The sequence below is a fragment of the Papio anubis genome, chromosome 2 (genome assembly GCF_008728515.1).
Source record: "Papio anubis isolate 15944 chromosome 2, Panubis1.0, whole genome shotgun sequence".
NCBI classification, from domain to species: Eukaryota; Metazoa; Chordata; class Mammalia; order Primates; family Cercopithecidae; genus Papio; species Papio anubis.
Window position 1 is genome coordinate 88,756,194 of NC_044977.1, and position 19,679 is coordinate 88,775,872.

The 19,679-nt window shown below is 41.9% G+C and overlaps 1 protein-coding gene across 1 annotated transcript; it reads right to left on the reverse strand.

The window, feature by feature from the left end:
* Positions 1-1,218: 1,218 nt before the first annotated feature.
* On the reverse strand, positions 1,219-18,893 carry LOC101023453 (IQ domain-containing protein F5-like). The gene is made up of 4 exons (XM_009200648.2): positions 18,733-18,893; positions 18,381-18,482; positions 2,769-2,888; positions 1,219-1,665 (listed from the first exon to the last, which is right to left on the reverse strand). Exons 1-4 carry the CDS (start codon positions 18,748-18,750, stop codon positions 1,234-1,236), a joined length of 672 nt encoding a protein of 223 aa, XP_009198912.1. The 5' UTR covers positions 18,751-18,893; the 3' UTR covers positions 1,219-1,233.
* Between the last annotated feature and the right edge of the window lie 786 nt (positions 18,894-19,679).

Here is a 19,679-nt window from a genome sequence, read left to right on the forward strand (position 1 = left end):
AGGGAAAGGCAAGGTAGGGCAGGGTAAAGCGTTAGGGTTGGCTGGTTGGCATAATGTGGTGAGTTCTAAGCTGCAGAGGTGGTCCCTAGTGTTCTGGTACCTGCCCAGGAATAACTAAGGGAGAGGAATGTTGCCTCCCGTGGTGTAAGAGCCAGATGCAGGAGGTCGGCTCTGGATCGGGTAGTTTGGATATCTAAATATATACAGATTGAGTACCCCAATCTAAAAATTCAAAACTCAAAATGCTCCTAAATCGGAAGTTTTTTGTGTGCTGAAATGAAGCTCAAAGACAATGCTGTTGGAGAATTTTGGATTTTGATTTTCAGATGACGGATGCTGAATATGTAAGTAAAAAGTAAATATTCCAACATCCCCCAGAATCTGAACTCTGAAGCTATTCTGCTCCTAAGCATTTCAGATAAGGCTACTGAACCTGTACATATGTGTAGATACATAGAGAGGGAACCACAATGTTCCAAGTCCCATTCTAGGTCCTGGGAACACAGCACTGACCCCAGAATCCTGCTTTCCTGGAGGCAACCCTCTAGAAAGAAAAAGAAAATAGACAATAGGGTAAGACAAGCTCAAGTAGTGATGAGGACTTTGAAAACAGGAAGGCAGACTGAGGAGCTGGAGAGGGTGCCTTTGCACGGAGACAAACCTGCATAGAGTGGGAGCTCCATACAGAAGCCGATGAGCCTAGGAGAGCAGGCAGCAGGGCGAAGTTCTCAGATGGGAACATGCTTGGGATAGTTGCTAAATAGCAGAGCAGCCAGGGAGAACATAAAGAGGATGAGATGGCCAGGGCCAGACTATGCAGGGTTATGCAGACCCAGGGAGGGCTTTTGAACTTGCTCAAAGTGGTAAGGGAAGAGGCTGGAGGATTAAGAGCCAAGAATGGCACAGGCCTCCATATTGCATGGCCACAGGGGGCGCCATTACGCACACCACAGCAGGAACCAGTCCCCCTGGAGCTGACCTTCTTGGTGGCTCTGCAACCCCAACCCCCTCACCTATGGCCGACATTGCCAATCTATCACAAGCCCTGCTCCTCCAGCATGGGGCTGTCACATCCTTCTCCCCACAGGACCCCAGACAAGCCGGCTGACTACTCAGAGCTGACCTGTGAGATACCAGGTACCTGTCCTCATTTCCCTGACCCTTTGCTGAGACAAAGATCTCTCAGAGTTTGTTTAATAGAGAACTACGGACACATAGTTGGAGCAGACCTGGTCAGTTCTTTATTGGGAAGGGGATGCAGTCTGTAATTCGGCAAATCTGTGATCCCAGGAAGATGTCAAGCTCAAGACTCAGCTGGCTTGTTGTGAGCTCATAGCTGCCATGGAAAAAGCCATGGGTATGGCAACTTCTCCAGCGCCAGTAGACCTGGATGATGCGGACAGCATTGAGCAAACGACAGTAACGACGGCGGACACGCCACATGCGGACCCAGGACTGCAGCCTGACTGCTGCCCATAGCTGCCGTGTGCAGAGCTCCAGTGCCGCCCGCCGCCTCTTCGCCTGCAGCCTTGCCAGCACCTGCCTCCACCAGCACTGAATGATCAGGGCTCTGAGGGCCGCGTGCAGTAGTGTGCGTCGCACCAGCGTGCCCCGCCACCAGGCCTGGATTTTCGTGGAGGCCAGTTCAATGTCACCAGGTGGCTTCTTTATTGGGGAGGGGTGCAAGGAAAAGGAAGGACACTCAGGAAACATTATCACACATCAGTCAGTCCCAGTCAGTCAGTCCCAGGGTGTGAGAGGAAGGGGCCTTGATCCTCTATGAGGAAAGGCCCTTTCCTCTAAAGTTCATGAATGGGACAAGAGCTGGACCTAGGAGACCTGATAGGTTTCCACTCTCTGCCACCCACAGGTTAATGGACATGGTCACCTCACCTTGACCTCTGAGTCTCAATGTCCCCAACTGCAAAATGGAAGTAGACTGCCCTGGCTACCTCACTTGAATTTCCATTGACCTTGTCAGCCAGTCTAGAGCAAGGACACTGTGTTTAAGAGGTTAAAGTGTTACCATGATCCACCTGGGCTGAACCACCCCTGACATCCATGACCCTTCCCTTCAGATCCTCCCACCAGCTGGTGTCCTTTGCTGGCCCTGCCCTCTCCTCCCCAGCTCCAGCTCAAATCCACCACCTGCTTTCTCCCTCTGTCATGTCATAGTATTAAAACTTTCCCCATTCCACACAGTTTGGGATCTTTCTCATTTATTTCTCACTTTGACCTCTTTTGACTTTCATACCTTAAACTTCAGTTACCCTACACACACATACACACATGTGCACACAGACATGCACACACACACAAATTTTAGACTTAGATTGATTTCCATTTGGCCATGCATTATCCAAACAGTGCTCATCACTCTACTCTTGAACTTTGCATGATCTTGTCCCCACATTTCAGGGTTTATCTGCCCTGCACCCAAGTCTCCATGTCTCAGTCACCCACCTTTTTCAGGCTGACAAGGAAATGGGAGAAGAAGATATCTCAGGATGAATCACTTGCTGATCATCCCTGCTGTGTGTATGGCAATTATTTGTCCTGGTTGCTTGGGATATTTTTAGTTTATGATGCTTATTCCTGAGAAATAATAGCACCACCTTCCACAAATGTATCTTGGTTTGGGCTGTAAATTTCATGGTCATCCCAAGCTATGAGCCATAGAGAAGATAACCATCACTACTGGGCAACGAGGGTCAGAGAAGTTGCCTGTCAGGGGTCTGTCCCAAAATTAAGGGCCTGCTGTGACCTACCTTTGTTTGGCGTGGAAGAAGAGGTTCTCGTATCTTACTCCTTTCCTCCTTCAGTTTCTGTTTCATCAATATGTTTTTTTCATCATCATTCATTGCATTGTTTTTAAATTGTCCAGGCTTCTGCAATCAAGTAAAGAGGAGAGGTGTGGGTAGGTCGTTCTTTGTGGAACTCAGTGCCAAGTCCACCAAATCTTCAATCTCCTAGCTTACCCAGAGACCCTAGACACAGGGCTTGCACCTTGATTAACTGTGGGAATTCACCTTCCCCTGCCTGCAACTTTGGGTGAACTGGTGGTCTCTTACACCACAGCGAATGCCCATGATTTGGAGGTAGTTGGTTCAACCTCTTCAGGTCCGCAATCCCCTAAATTGCCCATAGTTGGGGGTTAGATGACTCCATCATGCTTGTGTGTACTCCTCTAGCCATATATGTGACAGGAAGAGTGGAGGAGGGGAGAATGATAATGATATAAGGACACCTATGACTCTGGTTATACAGTCTGGTTGATAAAAACATAAAATTGAGGTAACTTTAAATCTCCATCAATAGAAAAGTCAATCACATGGATTTCAAATCAGTCAAACAATAGAGCCAAAGAAGGATGACAAAGAATAAGTTTGCAGCAAAATTCTTAATCAGGTGCTTCAGAAAACAAAGTTTATGTATGGCTAAGAAGCACACAAAAAGATGCTCAACATCATTAGTCATGGGGAAAATAAAAACGGGAACCCAAATGGCATACCCTTAGGCATCCTAGAGAATGGCTGAAAAATAAGGACAGCACTAAATATTGGCAGGGACACAGAATGGCTGGATCTCTTATAGACTGCTGCTGGAAAGGTGTAAAACAGTAGAACCACTTTTGAAAATGGTTTGTCACTTCCTAATGAAGTTCAACATGCATCTCCCTTATAGCTCAGCAGTTCACCCCTAAAAGTTTGCAGATAAAAAATGAAAACACGTATCTACAAAATATATATGCACAAATGTTAATAGCAGCTTTACTGAAATAAGTCAGAACTGGAAACAGCCTGAATGTCCACTAACAGGAGACTAGACAAAAAATTAGTGATATATTCATGTAATATAATAATACACAGTAATAAAAATAATTACATTCATAAAGAGTATACTATGTGTGCATCTCAGAAACATTAAGCTAAATGAAAGAAGCCAGATGTCCAGGCGCAGTGGCCCACGCCTGTAATCCCAGCACTTTGGGAGGCCGAGGCAGGTGGATTCACCTGAGGTCAGGAGTTCAAGACCAGCCTGACCAACATGGTGAAACCCCGTCTCTACTAAAAATACAAAAAATCAGCCGGGTGTGGTGGCAGGTGCCTGTAATCCCAGCTACTCAGGAGGCTGAGGCAGGAGAATCTCTTGAACCCAGGAGGCAGAGGTTGCAGTGAGCCGAGATTGTGCCATTGCACTCCAGCCTGGGCAACAGAGCAGAACTCCATCTCAAAAAGAAAGAAAGAAACTAGACATAAAGGAGTACCTACAAGATGATTCCATTTATATAGAATTATAAAACAGACAAAGTTAATATACAGGTAAGATAAATAAGAATGGAATTTACATTTAGTGTAGGGACAGAAGGCATGTTGCTTGCAAACAGTACAAAGGAGGAGGAATGTGCTGTCTCTTGTTTTGGGTGGTGGTTTCTGGGGAATATAGGATTGCAAAAACTCATTAAGCTGACCACTTAATGAAACCACAAAGAATAACTTTGTTCTGTCTGTACTGTAATGGAAGAGTATAAGGGAAACAAATGGAACTGAAGATAACATGTTCCCTGTCATTTATAACACATGCATATAAATATCCAAGATTTGGAGGTAGTGCTCGTGTTATAAATGTTTTCTTGCAGTAGTTTCATAGTTTGAGGTCTTAGATTTAAGTTTTTAATCCATTTTGTTCTGAAAATAAAAGATGATATACCTAGAGAGGGGTTTTGGTTTTTCTAACCATTGAATGTTATGTCTAACCATTCAATGTATTGGGCACTGGCTTAGTCTTTTAGTCTAAAATTTCACACCATTTACCTCTGGGAAATTTTTTGCATTAGTTTTTTGATAATTTCAATCCCTTAATTTTCTTCGTTTTCTACTTTTCGAAATCCTATTAATTAGATCACAGCATGATCTTCTAATTTCCTAATAGATTCTATTCTATCTTCCTTCTCTTTGTCTTTTTGTTCTACTTTCTGGAAGAGTTTCTGTTTCTGAAATGGTCTTTACCACCCTCTGAATAGTGTTTTCTTTTAGGGCACACTGCTCTTCCATCACTGATCTGTTATCATCCATATGGGACTAACAATATGAGTTACAATCGTTAGGGGTTTAAAACATTTTCCCTTCTGTCCCCAATAACATTTATTTTAAGCACCTTTCTTCTGTTTTAGATTTGGTCTCAATCTTTCATTTGAGAAATCTTTTACCAATGTTAGTGGTCCTTGGTTGGCTCTCCATGTATCAGATTGGGACACTGATAATTCAGTGGGAAGCTCAGTGTCCACGGGTGGGGCTTCTTATCTGGTGCTATTCAGTATACGTTGCTAAGGCAGAGTGTTGGGTTTGGTGTCGGTGAGGGGCCCCAAAGATCTGTATTCATTAGTTTATTTCTTTGCAGCTTGTGGTAGGTTGCGCTGGTGGCCCTACATTTTAATCTTTTGCTACAGAATTTTGTGATTTCTCCCTGTAAGGGGATGGGATATACCTTCCTGTGCCTTGGGTTTGGCTATATGACTTGCTCTAGCCAGTAGAATACTGTGGGAGGACGATATGCAAGTTCTGGGCTTGGCTTTCAGAGGTTTGCTCGTTTACATTTGCCTCTTGCATTCTGCTATTACCAAGAGTAGAACATACCCAGGGAGCCTCCTGGTAGGTGCAGGGTGGGAAACATGGCGCTGAGCTTCCCCAGCCAAGCAACCCTGGCTGCTTGCTTACTGTTTTTTGACGCTGAGTCTTACAGTTGGTTAGGCTGCATTAGTGCAGTAATCATTGACTGAATCCCCAGAGCCAGATTCCCAGAGAAGATTCCCAGAACCTCAGGTCAGAGAGTAGGAGAACAAACCTCCCTGCAGGAAGCTGAGTTGGTACAGAGGGCTGGAGGCCTTTCTATGCAGCCTGCACACTCTCCCATGCTCCCTCTATTTTTAATATGGTGCTTCACCCCTGCCATTAGCCATGGCATGCCTGAATTCTGCTGACTCCAGATGCTGTCTGGTCCAACTTGTCCAGGAAATAAACTTGTGTTCTGCCAGAATGGGGAAGAAACTGTTGCCTGGCTGTATGCATGAAGAGGAGAATGAGGCAAAGCCAAGACATTCTTTCTTTCTTTCTTTCTTTTTTTGAGATGGAGTGTCACTCTTGTTGCCCAGGCTGGAGTGCAATGGCATGATCTCGGCTCACTGCAACCTCTGCCTCCTGGATTTAAGCAATTCTCCTGCCTCAGCCTCCTGAGTAGCTGGGATTACTGTCATACGCCACCAGGCTTGGCTAATTTTGTATTTTTATTAGAGACGGGGTTTCTCCACGTTGGTCAGGCTGGTCTCAAACTCCCAGCCTTAGGTGATCTGCCTGCCTCAGCCTCCCAGAGTGCTGGGATTACAGGCATGAGCCACCACGCCCATCCACCCAACAAATTCTTAATCACATTTTCTTTTCTTTCTTTTTTTTTTTTGAGATGGGGTCTCACTCTGTCACCCAGACTGGAGTGTGGTGGTGAGATCTTGGCTCACTGCAATGTCCTCCTACCAGGCTCAATCGAGTCTCCTGCCTCAGCCTTCTGAGTAGCTGGGATTTTATAGGCATGCACCTCTACTGCTGGCTTTTTTTTTTTTTTTTTTTAATATTTAGTAGAGATGGGGTTTCATCGTGTTGGCCAGGATGGTCTTGAACTCCTGACCTCAAATGATCCATCCACCTTGACCTCCCAAAGTGCTGGGAATACAGGCATGAGCCACGGTGCCCAGACTTAAGCAAATGTTTATATACCACCTTAGTTCTTACTACCTAATGCCTCAATTTCAGACTAATTGCTTTGTAACACATTTTAATGTCGGTAAGCATGTTTCAACTCCTTTTCTCTTTTTTCCCAAATTGACTTAACTAATTGTGGACATTTGCTCTATGGTATTATTTTTTGCACTAATGTGTCAAGTTCCCATAAATCACAAGAAGATTTCAATTAGAATCAGCTTTAATTTTGTGAGTGGAATATGATTTTAATAGATCACTTTGGAGATAATTGACAGCCTTACACTATTAACACATTTTTTGAAAGAATATAGCATATCTCTCCATTTGTTCAGGTCTCCTTTTATGTCCTTCTAAGCTGTGGGCAAACTGGAACCAGAAATGTCAAGAATACACCCTTAAAGAGAAGGAGCATGCATTTCCCCTCCTTTTTTTCCTGCTGCTACATTGTCAATGTAATTATTGAATTTGTAGCACTCATTTTTGGATTATTGACGACCTCGGGAATGGAGGCAATACATAGCAGAGTAATACGTTAGACGGGGCCAAGACTTCTCACCCTACGGAGTGCCATACCAAGCCTGGACCACCTCTGCCAGACATACATGGGAAGGAGACACAATCTTCTCATTTATTGAAACCACTGTTCTTTTGATTATGCTAACATTCACAGTTACCTTCCTCCAGATATCGCTATGCTCTACCCCAGTGGTTCTCAAAGGACGGGGCCCCAGAACAGCAGCCATAGCATCACCTGGAAAATTGTTAGAAACATACATTCTGGGACCTCGATAACACTGAATGAGAAGTGCTAGGTGGGGCCCAGTAATCTGCTTTACCAAGCCTTCCACAGGACTGTGGTGTGTGCTGAAAGTTGGGACGTACTGCTCTTACTGTTTCTCTCTTAGTTCCCATACCCACAATAGGCTCTCTCCATGGGGAGATTGTCCACTTTCTTTAGGAGACAGAGATGAGAGGTTTTCCTGGAAGCGAAGGCTACCACACACTTGCTTTGTATAAGCAGAATACAGGGCAAGAGAAGGGAAGGCCTTGACCAGTTCATCTATTCCTGATCGAGTTGTTTCATGAGTGGCTGATGAGTGTGCCTGGCTCCCTGCTACTGACTTGTTGAATTAGGCAAAGCGTAAAATCCCAAATAAGCCTCGTGGGTGACGAACTCATGTTCCATTCACCCTCTAGCCATTCTGATTCTAGGTGTGAGCTGAGTTATCCATTAAACCACAGCAGCTTCCCTTTCACTACTCTCCTCAGTATCAGAGGCATGCTATGGTCTTCTGTTTGTATTAGTTGAGAGATAATTCCATGTTTACTGTCAAGATCTCCCTAGGTACACTCTCTGTTGAGATTCCGATTCAAAAACCAGTGTTTGAAAACCACTTCCTCAAAAGTTGCTCACATAAAATTAAACCCTCCTTTGTTTAATAATCTGTTGAGGTGCCCTACTCTTTTGCTATCTGTCTTGGCAAACTGAATTGAGTGAAAACGGGGGTTTCTTGACTCACTGACCAAATATTTCCTATAGTAGAGCTCATAATAGCTCAGGCATGGCTGTGTTAAAAGACAAATTTAGAACAAATTGTATTTAGAGTTCTAATTGGCTTTCTTTTGTGATTTCAGAATTGGGTACTACATCATTCTATAAAACAGAAGAGTGTTAAGATGAGCTGAACAGAGGTGTTGGCTTTATAGGCAGAAAAGGGCTGAAAACAGCAGAAACGGGAAACAAAATGGAAATTGCTGTTTGAAAGTTACTTTCCTTATAGGGTTAAAACAGAGGGAACTTCTTTATCATGATCAGTCAGGTGAACTGGGTTCCTTCTGATTGATTGCTGTAAATCTGGGTTTTTTTGAAAACTGGCCCATTTCAGATTTCAGTCTGACTTCATAGCACCTAGTATGAGTGACTCCGTTCTGGTTTGGGCTAATGTGCTGGGACCTAGTGCAGGAGGCTAGTCCAAAGCAATGGCCTCCCATAAACGTTGTGTAGCAATTTCCCCTTTTGTTCAGTCTCTCGTATACCTGAGAGTCTGACTAAAACTTAGGGCATCAGTGCTACTCTCAGGAGCCATCTCTTTGTGTTTTTGGTCTGAACATGTCATTCATAGGTTAGCATGTCCTTGTTTTCATGGTTTCCTTGAGTTTTCATCATTCCAGATAGAGAGAGACCATTTAGCATTTGGCAGATGGCTGCCTGTGAACATTTAAGACCTTTTGAGAGAGTATAACACACCAGGGACAGTACTATCATGACTATCAGGAGGATAATACCAAGTGTTTGGAGTATGCTCCTCATCCAGGCTTCCCAGGAGCCAAACCAACTAAAATTTACTAGATAAAGAACAAGCCAGACCAGAAACCTACTACTTTTAACAAGGAAGCCTTCTCTTTAATGTTGTTTTGCAACTGAGTCTAACAGTTAATGTGCAACAAGAAGTGTTAGCAACTGCACAGTTACCTCCTTGATCAGCCAGTAGGTAGCCATTCCATAATCTAGAATCCCATGACCGTGCAAAATTAAAACAGGGAGTGAGAACAAGTGATTCTAGAAGTACGACTCTATAAAAAGGACCACCAGTACAGTCTGAACAGAGTTGTGGTAGGAATGCCTCTAGAGTTAGCCACTGTGTGGATTAAAGGATCTCTTAGGTCATATAAAGATTTGGGTTTAGCATAACAGATCTAAACTCAGCCAAATTATCTGCAGAAGCTACTGATTGTGAAATTCTAATGACGGCAACATTCTGTCATGTGAAAGAGGTAAGCATAAGCAAGGAAAACATTAAAGGGATGAGTCTCGTGATGGGCAGTCTTGTTCTGACTTCTTGGGAAAAGCTGCCCACAGCATGAAGTCATCAACTTCTCATTCTGCTTTGCAGTTTGAATGTCTCTGGGCATAACACTGGGTATTTCAATGACCTGTCTGAGTGGCCCACACATCAGGCATGAGGGTTGTCCAAGTTGTCCAGCTTCAGCTTACAGGTCTTCATGAGCAAAGCAGTTTCTGTCCTTAGTTGAAGAGTGTATTAGTGTATTCTCATACTACTGTAGAGAACTACCTGTGACTGGGTAATTTATGAAGAAAAGAGGTTTAATTGACTCACAGTTCCACAGGCTCTACAGAAGGCATGGCTGGGGAGGCCTCAAGAAACTTACAATCATTGCGGAAGGGTGAAGTGTAAGCAAGCACCTCTTCACATGACAGCCAGACAGAGAGCAAAGAGGGAAACACGACACCCTTTTAAACAACCAGATTGCATAATAACTCATTCACTCTCATGAGAACAGCATGGGGGAAGCCTGCCTCCATGATTCAGTCACCTCCCACCAAGTCCCTCCACCAACACATGGGGATTACAATCCAACATGAGATTTACGTGGGGGCATGGAGCCAAACCATATTATTCTTCCCCTAGGCCCTCCCAAATCTCAAGTCCTTCTCATATTTCAAAACATAATCATGGCTTCCCAACATTCCCTCAAAGTCTTAACTCATTCCAGCATTAACTCAATAATCCACAGTCCAAAGTTTCATCTGAGACAAGGTAAGTCTGTTCTGCCCAAAAACCTGTAAAATCAAAAACCAGTTTGTTACTTCCAAGATAACAATGAAGGCAGAGGCATTGGGTAAATGCTCCTGTTCCAGATGGGAGAAATTGGCAAAAACAAAGGGGTTACAGGTCCTATAAAATCTGAAATCCAACAGGGCCGTCATTAAATCTTAAAGCTCCAAAATAATCATTTTTGACTCTATGTCTCTATACAGGGCATGCTGATGCAAGGGGTGGACTCCCAAGGCCTTTGGCAGCTCTGTCCCTGTGGCTCTGCAGGGTACAGCCCCCTTGGCTGCTTTCATGGCCTGACATTGAGTGCCTGTGCCTTTTCCAGGTGAACAGTGCAAGCTGTCAGTGGATCTATCATTTTGGGGTCTGGAGGATGGTGGCCCTCTTCTCACAGCTCCACTAGGCAGTGCTCCAGTGGGGACTCTGTTTGGGGGCTCTGACCCCACAATTCCACCCTGCACTGCCCTAGTAGAAGTTCTCCATTAGAGCTCCACCCCTGCAGCAGACTTCTGCCAGGACATCCAGGCATTTCCACGCACCCTCTGAAATCTAGGTAGAGGCTCCAAAATCTCAACTCTTGCCTTCTGCACACTCGCAGCCCTAACACCACGTGGAAGCCATCAAGGCTTTGGGTATGCCCTATCTGAAGCCATGGCCTGAGCTGTATCTTGGTCCCTTTTAATGATGGCTGGAGCTGGAGTGACTGGGATGCAGGGTACCATGTCCTGAGGCTGCACAGACTAGCTGGGCCCTGGGCCTTGCCCAAGAAACCATTTTTCCCCTCTAGGTCTCCAGGTCTGTGATGGGAAGGGCTGCCATGAGTGTTTGTGAAATACCCTTGAGGCATTTTCCCCATTGTCTTGGCTATCATATTCAGCTCCTCTTATGTGAATTCTGCAACCTTGAATTCCTCACCAGAAAAATGGGTTTTTCTTTTCTACCACACGGTCAGGCTACAAACTTTCCAACTTTTATGCTCTGCTTCCCATTTAAATGTAAGTTGCAATTTCAGACCATCTCTTTATGCATATGAGCATACACATTTAGAAACAGCCAGGTCACCTCTTGAATGCTTTGCTGCTTAGAAATTTCTTATGCCAGACTCCCTAAATCATCTCTCTCAAGTTCATAGTTCTTCAGATATCTAGGGCAGGGGGAAAATGCTGCCAGTCTCTTTGCTAAAGGATAGCAAAAATGAACTTTACTCCAGTTCCCAATAAGTTCTTCATCTCCATCTGAGACCACCTCAGCCTGGACTTCACTGTTCATATCACTACCAGCATTTTGGTCCCAACCATTCAACAAGTCTCTAGGAAGTTCCAAACTTTCTCACATCTTCTTGTCTTCTTCTGCGCCCTCCCAAACTGTTCCAACCTCTGCTTATTACTCAGTTCCAAAGCTGCTTCCACATTTTCAGGTATCTTTATAGCAGTACCCCACTCTTGGTACCAATATTCTGTATTAGCCTGGTCTCACACTGCTATAAAGAATTACCTGAGACTGGCTAATTTATTTTTTTTAAAAAGAGGTTTAATTGACTCACAGTTCCACAGGCATAACAGGAAGCATAACTGAGAGGCCTCAGGAAACTGACAATCTTGGCAGAAGGCGAAGGGGAAGCAAGCACCTTCTTCACAAGACAGCAGGAGAGAGAGAGAGAGAGCAAGAGGGGAAGTGCCACATACTTTTAAACCATTAGATCTTGTGAGAACTCTCTTACTAGCACAAAAACAGCATGGGGGAAGTTCGCCCCCATGATCCAATCACTTCCCACCAAGTTCCTCCCCTAACATTGGGAATTCCAATTCAAGGTGGGATTTGGGTGGAGACACAGAGCCAAACCGTATCAGCCAGCTTGACCACACATATTTGTCTTTCAAAATTTCCTTTTCACAAACCTTCTACAAATTTGTTATATCCATTTAGTTTGTCCTATACTCTTCCTCTTTCCATTGTGGAAAAGTGAGTGACTACTCACTTTAGGACAAAAATTACTGTCTTTTTTTCTTACCTCTTACCTTATAACTTCCTTTACAAAACATCTTATTTTTCCTCACATACAGAGTTGTTTCTCTTATTCTCTAGTTTCAGTTAGCACATATTAGAGTTTTAATCCCTAGTATTCTTAATTTTTGATGAAAACTAATAAGCCTTGTGAGCTGTTTTATATCAGCATTCTGTAGATGAGCAGCATTTTCGTAATTTCTAGAGACATGTTTACTTGTAATATAATTTTTCATGTTTATTAACAGACCCAAATATATTTACCTTCTCTATACCACACAAAAACTGGATGCCAAAGTATATAAACTTTAAATTTATGTTCAGTAATTAATGTTTTCATATTTTAACTTTCTTAGAAATAACTTAGCCATTTAATAAATATTTATTACTTAATTTAATGTAACTTTTAGATTTCAAGTTACTAAAGATATTTTTGAAAGTGTAAATTTTTATCCTGCTTACATTTACCTAATTCACTCCTAGCAATTGTTCAAATTGCTCATTAAACAAAGCTAGCCATTGAAGGAGTTCATGAAATGCCACTCCAAAATATGCTGCTTTGGTGTACTGATTACTTCAAGCTGAAGGCACTTGAAAAACAGCAGAATTCAAAAGGAGACTTTCTCTGAATTCCCCTTATCTACCTAAAGACAGATCCTCCAAAAGGAACTCAATTATTTTTAATCTTCTCCCTGGGAGTTTCATCAACCTGGGAAGACTAACTCCTATAACAGGAGTGGAGACTAGATGTCAACACTACACCCAGATAAACTTTGTCACAAATCATCATCTATTCTTTCAAGGGCTCACTTGTCTTTAACAAAAATCATTTACTCTGAAGATATCTCTCTTCTTTACCATATGAACATTTTACCCATGTTATAAATAAACTTTCAGTGCCACAAAAGAAATAGCACTCGAGCATACATTTTCTCAGCAAGGCAATTTACTTCTATAGAAGGGTGCATCTCACAGATGGAGCAATGGTGACAGCACAGCTGAACAAGGGAGGGGAAGGGGTTCTTATTCCTGATGCAGGTAGCCCCTACTGCTGTGTTGTTCCCCTATTGGCTAGGGTTGGACTGCACAGTCTTAAGCTAATTCCGATAGACTATTTTAAAGAGAGGGGGGTATGAGTTGGAGTGGCGAGGTGAGTAGTTTGATGGGGAGGACAGTTACATAACAGGTGACTCAGGATGACTCAGGTCAGAGCGGTGACCAGGGGTGACTCAGGACAGAGCAGGTGACCAGGGGTGACTCAGGACAGAGCAGGTGATAGAGGCTAGGAGGGGACTGTTTACTGAAACTAGGGGCAAGGAGACGAAGAGAACAAGGAAGTTAAACTTTAAAATGAAGAACAAAGAACAGGGGAGCTGAATGTACTGATACATTGGTTCTTTCGAGAGGATCTCAGAACTCATTGTACTTAACAATTTACAAGCTAAAATCTTTGAAGAAGAATTTATTATATCCTACACCTATCCCAGCATGGGGTTGAATCAAAGAATCTTTGCCCTATTGTCAATTCTTATCTTGATTTACCTATCTGGTCATTGCCCTAAGCATGTCAGATCAGATTTCTCATTGTAATCTTTGACTTCTGGTTTTAAAATTTTTCCAAACTGGAATAGGTACAGCAGACTGAATTGGGGTTCTGTAATGTTAGGGGACCAGCAGAGTCCCTCTGGCCCATACAATCTCTGGTATATTAAACCTTCATTTTAACTTTAACAATGTCCATTTTATTTATTCCATTTGTAATAATCATCTAAAATTTTTCTACCCTAAACTTGCATTTTCCTAGGGCTGATGCTTAGGTAAAACAAGGAAGAAAACTTACATACCAAAGTCATAAAACTTAGATCTCAAGCTTAAATACTGTTATTTGCCAAGACAAGGAATGGTATAGGTAGAAAGTTCAGTTAAGACAAGGCAGTCAGCAAAGGTGAAGCTCGTTATGTAGATTTATGCCAAAACTTTCTCTCATTACAAAAATTTTTAGTAATTTTCCTTTATAGGTATCAATTTTTACAAGAGTTTCATTTTTGCATTTAAAATTTTTATTTGTATAAATTTATGGAGAACAAGTATAATTTTACTACATGCATAGATTGCATAGTGGTGATGTCAGGGCTTTTAGGCTATCCATCACCTGAATAATGTACATTATACCTATTAAGTAATTTGTATTACTTTTATTTTTAAAATTTCATTATTTACATTTTTTTCTTTATTTCTTCAAAAAAAAAAAAAAAAGAAACAGGATACATGTGCAGAACGTGCAGGTTTGTTACATAGGTATATGTGTGCCATGCTGGTTTGCTGGACCTATTGACTCATTCTCTAAGTTCACTTCCCTCACCCCCCATCCTCAACAGGTCCTGGTGTATGTTGTTCCTCTCTCTGTGTCCCACATGTTCTCTATGTTCAACTTCCACTTGTGAGTGAGAACATGCTGTGTTTGGTTTTCTGTTCCTGTGTTAGTTTACTGAGGATGATGGCTTCCAGCTATTAAGTAATTTTTCATCATACACCTCCTCCCACTCTCTCACCCTCTATCATTCTACACTCTACATCTATGTGTACCTTTTGTTTAGCTCTCACTTATAAGCAAGAACATGCAGTATTTGTCTTCCTGTTTCTGACTTGTTTTACTAACTCACCTCCAGTTCCATCCATGTTTCTACAAAAGACATGATTTCATTCTTTTTTAGGCTGAATAGTATTCTATTGCATATATAAACATGTTTTTTAATCCAATAATCTGTGGATGGACACTTAGGTTGATTCCCTATCTTTGCTATTGTGAATAGTGCTACAACAGAGATAGAGGAACAGGTATCTTTTTGATATTAATGATTTCTTTTTATTTTGAGTAGATACCAGTAGTTCTACTTTGAGTTCTTTGAGAAATCTCCATACTGTTTTCCATAGACATTGTGCTAATTTACATTCCCACCAACAGGGTATAAGAGTTCGCTTTTCCCTGCATCCTCATCAACATTTGTTGTTATTATTTTTTAATATAATAGTCATTCTGACATATGTAAGATGACATCTCATTGTTGTTCTAATGTGCATTTGTCTGATGATTAGTCATATTGAGCATTTTTTCATATGCCTATTGGCCATTTGTACATCATCTTTAAAAAAAAAGTCGGCCAGGCGCAGTGGCTCACGCCTGTAATCCCAGCACTTTGGGAGGCCGAGATGGGTGGATCACGAGGTCAGGAGGTCTAGACCATCCTGGCTAACACAGTGAAACCCTGTCTCTACTAAAAATAAAAAAAAACTAGCCTGGCGTGGTGGTGGGCGACTGTGGTCCCAGCTACTGGGGAGGCTGAGGCAGGAGAATGGCGTGAACCTGGGAGGCGGAGCTTGCAGTGAGCAGAGATTGCACCACCACTGCACTCCAGCCTGGGCTACAGAGCGAGACTGTCAAAAAAAAAAAAAAAAAAAGAAAGAAAGAAAAAGAAAAGAAAAACAATTACACTAAAGGAAGTTTTTTTTTTTTTTTTTTTTTTTTTTACCTTTTTGATAACTCACCTAAAAAAATGAAGACTTTATGTTTTATCAAGCTAATTCCTGAGTTGTCTTTATTATGTTTTTGATTATTTAAGAAATAATCAAAGAGATCACGCCACTGCACTCCAGCCTGGGCGACAGAGTGAGACTCCATCTCAAAAACAAAAGTCTATTCATGTCCTTTGCCCACCTTTTAATGGGATTATTTGGGTTGTTTGTTGTGAGTTATTGAGTTCCTTGTTTCAAAATAACTAGCTGGGCCAGGTATGGTGGCTCACACCTGTAATCCCAGCACTTTGGGAGGCTGAGGCAGGAGGATCGCTTGAATCCAGGGGTTCAAGACCGGCTGGGCAACATAATGAGATACCATTGCTACAAAAAATAAAAAATTAGCTGTGCATGGTGGCACACACCTATAGTCCCAGTGACTCATGAGGTTGATGTGAGAGGATCACTTGAGCCCAGGAGGTCAAGGCTGTAGTGAGCCACAATCATGCCACTGCACTCCAGCCTGGGTGACAGAGCAAGACCCTGTTTCTAAAAAAATTTTTATTGAAATAAAAATAACCAACTCAATGCCAGAAAAGAATGCATTGGAGACTAATTTAGATAGCCAGCTTTTTAATTTAGCTTCTGTTTCTTAACTAGATTGCTAAATACAGGGCAAAGCCCATTAGTAATAGAGCAGACAGAGCATTTCTTCTTCTCCTTCTCCTTCTCCTTCCGCCTCCTCCTCCTCCTCCTCCTCACTTCTTCTCCTTCTTCTTTTTCTTCTTTTGAGACAGGGTCTCACTCTGTCACCCAGGCTGGAGTGCAGTGGTACCATCTCAGCTCACTGTAACCTCTGCCTCCAGGGCTCAAACAATCCTCCCACCTCAGCTTCCTAAGCAGCTAGGACTACAGGCACACGCCACTATGCCCAACTAATTTTTGTATTTTTTTTTTTTTTATAGAGACAGGGTTTCACCATGTTGCCTAGACTGGTCTCAGACTCCTGGGTTCAAGTTAACTGCCCGCCTCAGCCTCCCAAAGTGTTGGGATTACAGGTGTGAGCCACTGTGCCCAGCCCAGACAAAGCATTTTCTATGCCTGGACTCATCACAGATAACTATAAACTCAAGAATCTTGTCGGGGCATATTGGTGGTTAGAGAAGCATACATGGTGACCTGAGGATTTAACTCTTATAAACATTTTTTTCTAGCTTTCTTTTCATCTTTGAGGTGGGATGGTAACTAATTGAAAAGGTTAGCAGATTCCAATTTTCTTATCAACTAGTTACTTAAGCTATTCCTTTTCCCTTGGTAAGGAGTCTTTTTAAAAAGGCAATTAAAAAAATCTTTTTGGAAGCTTCTGCATATAATTAAAATAGACATCCCTGAGTGGGCCTAATTTTGGAGCCCTTATTTTAAATGCACTTCTTAGATGAATAGTCTTGTTTATCTAGAACATTCTACAAATGACCATTGTAATTCCAAATTATTTTTAATAAGATTTCATTGTTTCTGTAAGTATAATCATGCATCGTTTAATGATGGGAATACATTCTAAACCATCACTAGGTGATTTCCTCATTGTGTGAACACCATAGAGTGTACTTACACAAACCTATAGCCTACACCTATGCTGTAGGATAGAGCTTATATCCCCTAGGCTACAAACCTGTATTACCATACTGTTACCATACTGAATACAATAGGCAATTATAACACAATGATAAGTATTTGTGTATCTAAACATAGAAAAGGTGCAGTAAAAATATGGTATAAAAGATTTTAAATGGTAGACCTGTATAGGGCACTTACCGTAAATGGAGGTTGTGGGACTCAAAATTGTTCTAGGTCAGTGAGTTAGTGAGTGGTAAGTGAATGTGAAGGCCTAAGACGTTATCATGTACTGCTATAGATGATGTTAACACTGTACATGTGGGCTAGACTGAATTTATTTTAAAATTTTCTTTATTCAATAATAAATTGACCTTAGTTTAATGTAACATTTTTACTTTATAAACATATTAATTTTTTAAAATTTTGACCCATAATAACACAGCTTAGAACATAAACATACTATATAGCTGTACAAAAATATATTCTTTATATACTTATCCTATTAGCTTTTTTCTATTAGAATTTTTTTGTACTTTCAAAACTTTTTTGCTGCATATTACGGAACAAACATACATTAGCCTAGGCCTACAGAAGTTCAGGATCATCCATATCACTGTCTTCCACCTCCACATCTTGTCCTTCTGGAACATCTTTAGGTCAAAAACATGCATGGAGCTGTCATCTCCTAAGATTACAATGCCTTCTTTTGGAATTCTTGGTTTATGGTGGTTGTTCTTGAGTAAGGATTAATAGCAACACCTTTCACTCACAAATGTTTCCTAGTTCAGACAAGAAATTCCATGATTAACCAATTCTATGAGCCACAGAGAAGACAACCACCACTACTGGGTGGCATGGGTCAGAGATATTGCAGGTGTGGGGTCTCTTCCAACCTTGAGGGCCTGCTCTGACTTACCTTTGGTTTGCGGGAAGGAGGCATTTTCTCCCGCTCCATTTGTTTCGACAGTGTGGTTTCATCATCATCTTCCGTTATGGTTTGGTGAACACGGCCATCCTTCTGTAATCAGATTTTAAAGAGGAGAGGTGTGGGTAGATAGTTCTTTATAGAACTCAGGGCACACTCCCTCACTGTGACTGAATCCCCTGTGTCTGTCCTGTCTGCAGGATACCCAGTTTTCAGCCAAGTTCACCACATCCTTAACCTCGTGGCTTTCGCAGAGACCATAGACACAGGGCTTGAATCCTGATTAACTGTGGGAATTCACCTCCCCCTGCCTGCATCTTTGGGTGAACTGGTTGTCTCTTACACAAAATTGAATGCCCATGACTTGCAGGTAGTTGGTCAACCCCTTCAAGTCTGCAATCCCCTTCAGTGCCCATGATTAGAGGCTAGAGGTCTCCATTATACTCAGGTCTGTACTTCTCTAGCCACCACTGTGGCAGGAAGTCTGAAGGAAGAGAGAGTGTGATGATGTCATAAGGGCACCTATGACTCTGGCATCAGAATGGCTTCCAACAGCTGAGTCTTTTCCAGTGAATATGTGGAACTCTTGTCCATTCTTTTTTGCAGACATGGCCACAATTTGACTACAAAAGCAAGCCACTGGAAATACTGGCTAATTAGCACAAAGAAGTATATAGCTAGTGATTTCAATCTAGTTAATAAAAACAAAAATTGAGACAACCTAAACCTCCATCAAATACAAAATTCAGTCACATGGATTTCAGTTCAATGAAACAATTGAGCCATATAAAGATGAGAAAGAATGAATTAGTAGAAAAATTCTCAAACAGGTGCTTCAGAAAAGGAGATTTAGGAATGACTAAGAAGCACATGAAAAGATGCTCAGTATCAATAGTCATGAGGGAAATAAAAATGAGAACCAAAATGAAATACCCCTAGACACCCTAAGAGAATGGCTAACACAAGAAATCTGACAGTACTAAATCCTGGCAGGGATTCAGAATGGGTAGATCTCTTATACACTGCTGATAAAAAGGTGTGAAACAGCAGAACCACTTTGGAAAATGGTTTGGCACTTCCTAATGAAGTTCAACATGCACTCGTCCTGTAACTCAGTAGTTTCAGTCCTAAAATTTGCAAATTAAAAATGAAAACACATTTACAAAGACATGTGCATGGATATTCATAGCAGCTTTATTCAAATAGGTCAGAACTGGAAACAACCCAAATGTCCACCAACAGGTGACTAGACAAAACTTTCGTGATATATTAGTATAATGGAGTAATAGT

Excerpts from the sequence above, each read along its gene's own strand:
- LOC101023453 (XM_009200648.2), bottom strand. Across the intron at positions 2,889-18,380 it reads CTCCTTCCCGCAAACCAAAG|AAGCCTGGACAATTTAAAAA; the intron begins GTAAGTCAGAGC and ends ACTTGATTGCAG. Across the intron at positions 1,666-2,768 it reads TTCTTCCACGCCAAACAAAG|AAGCCACCTGGTGACATTGA; the intron begins GTAGGTCACAGC and ends TCCCCAATAAAG.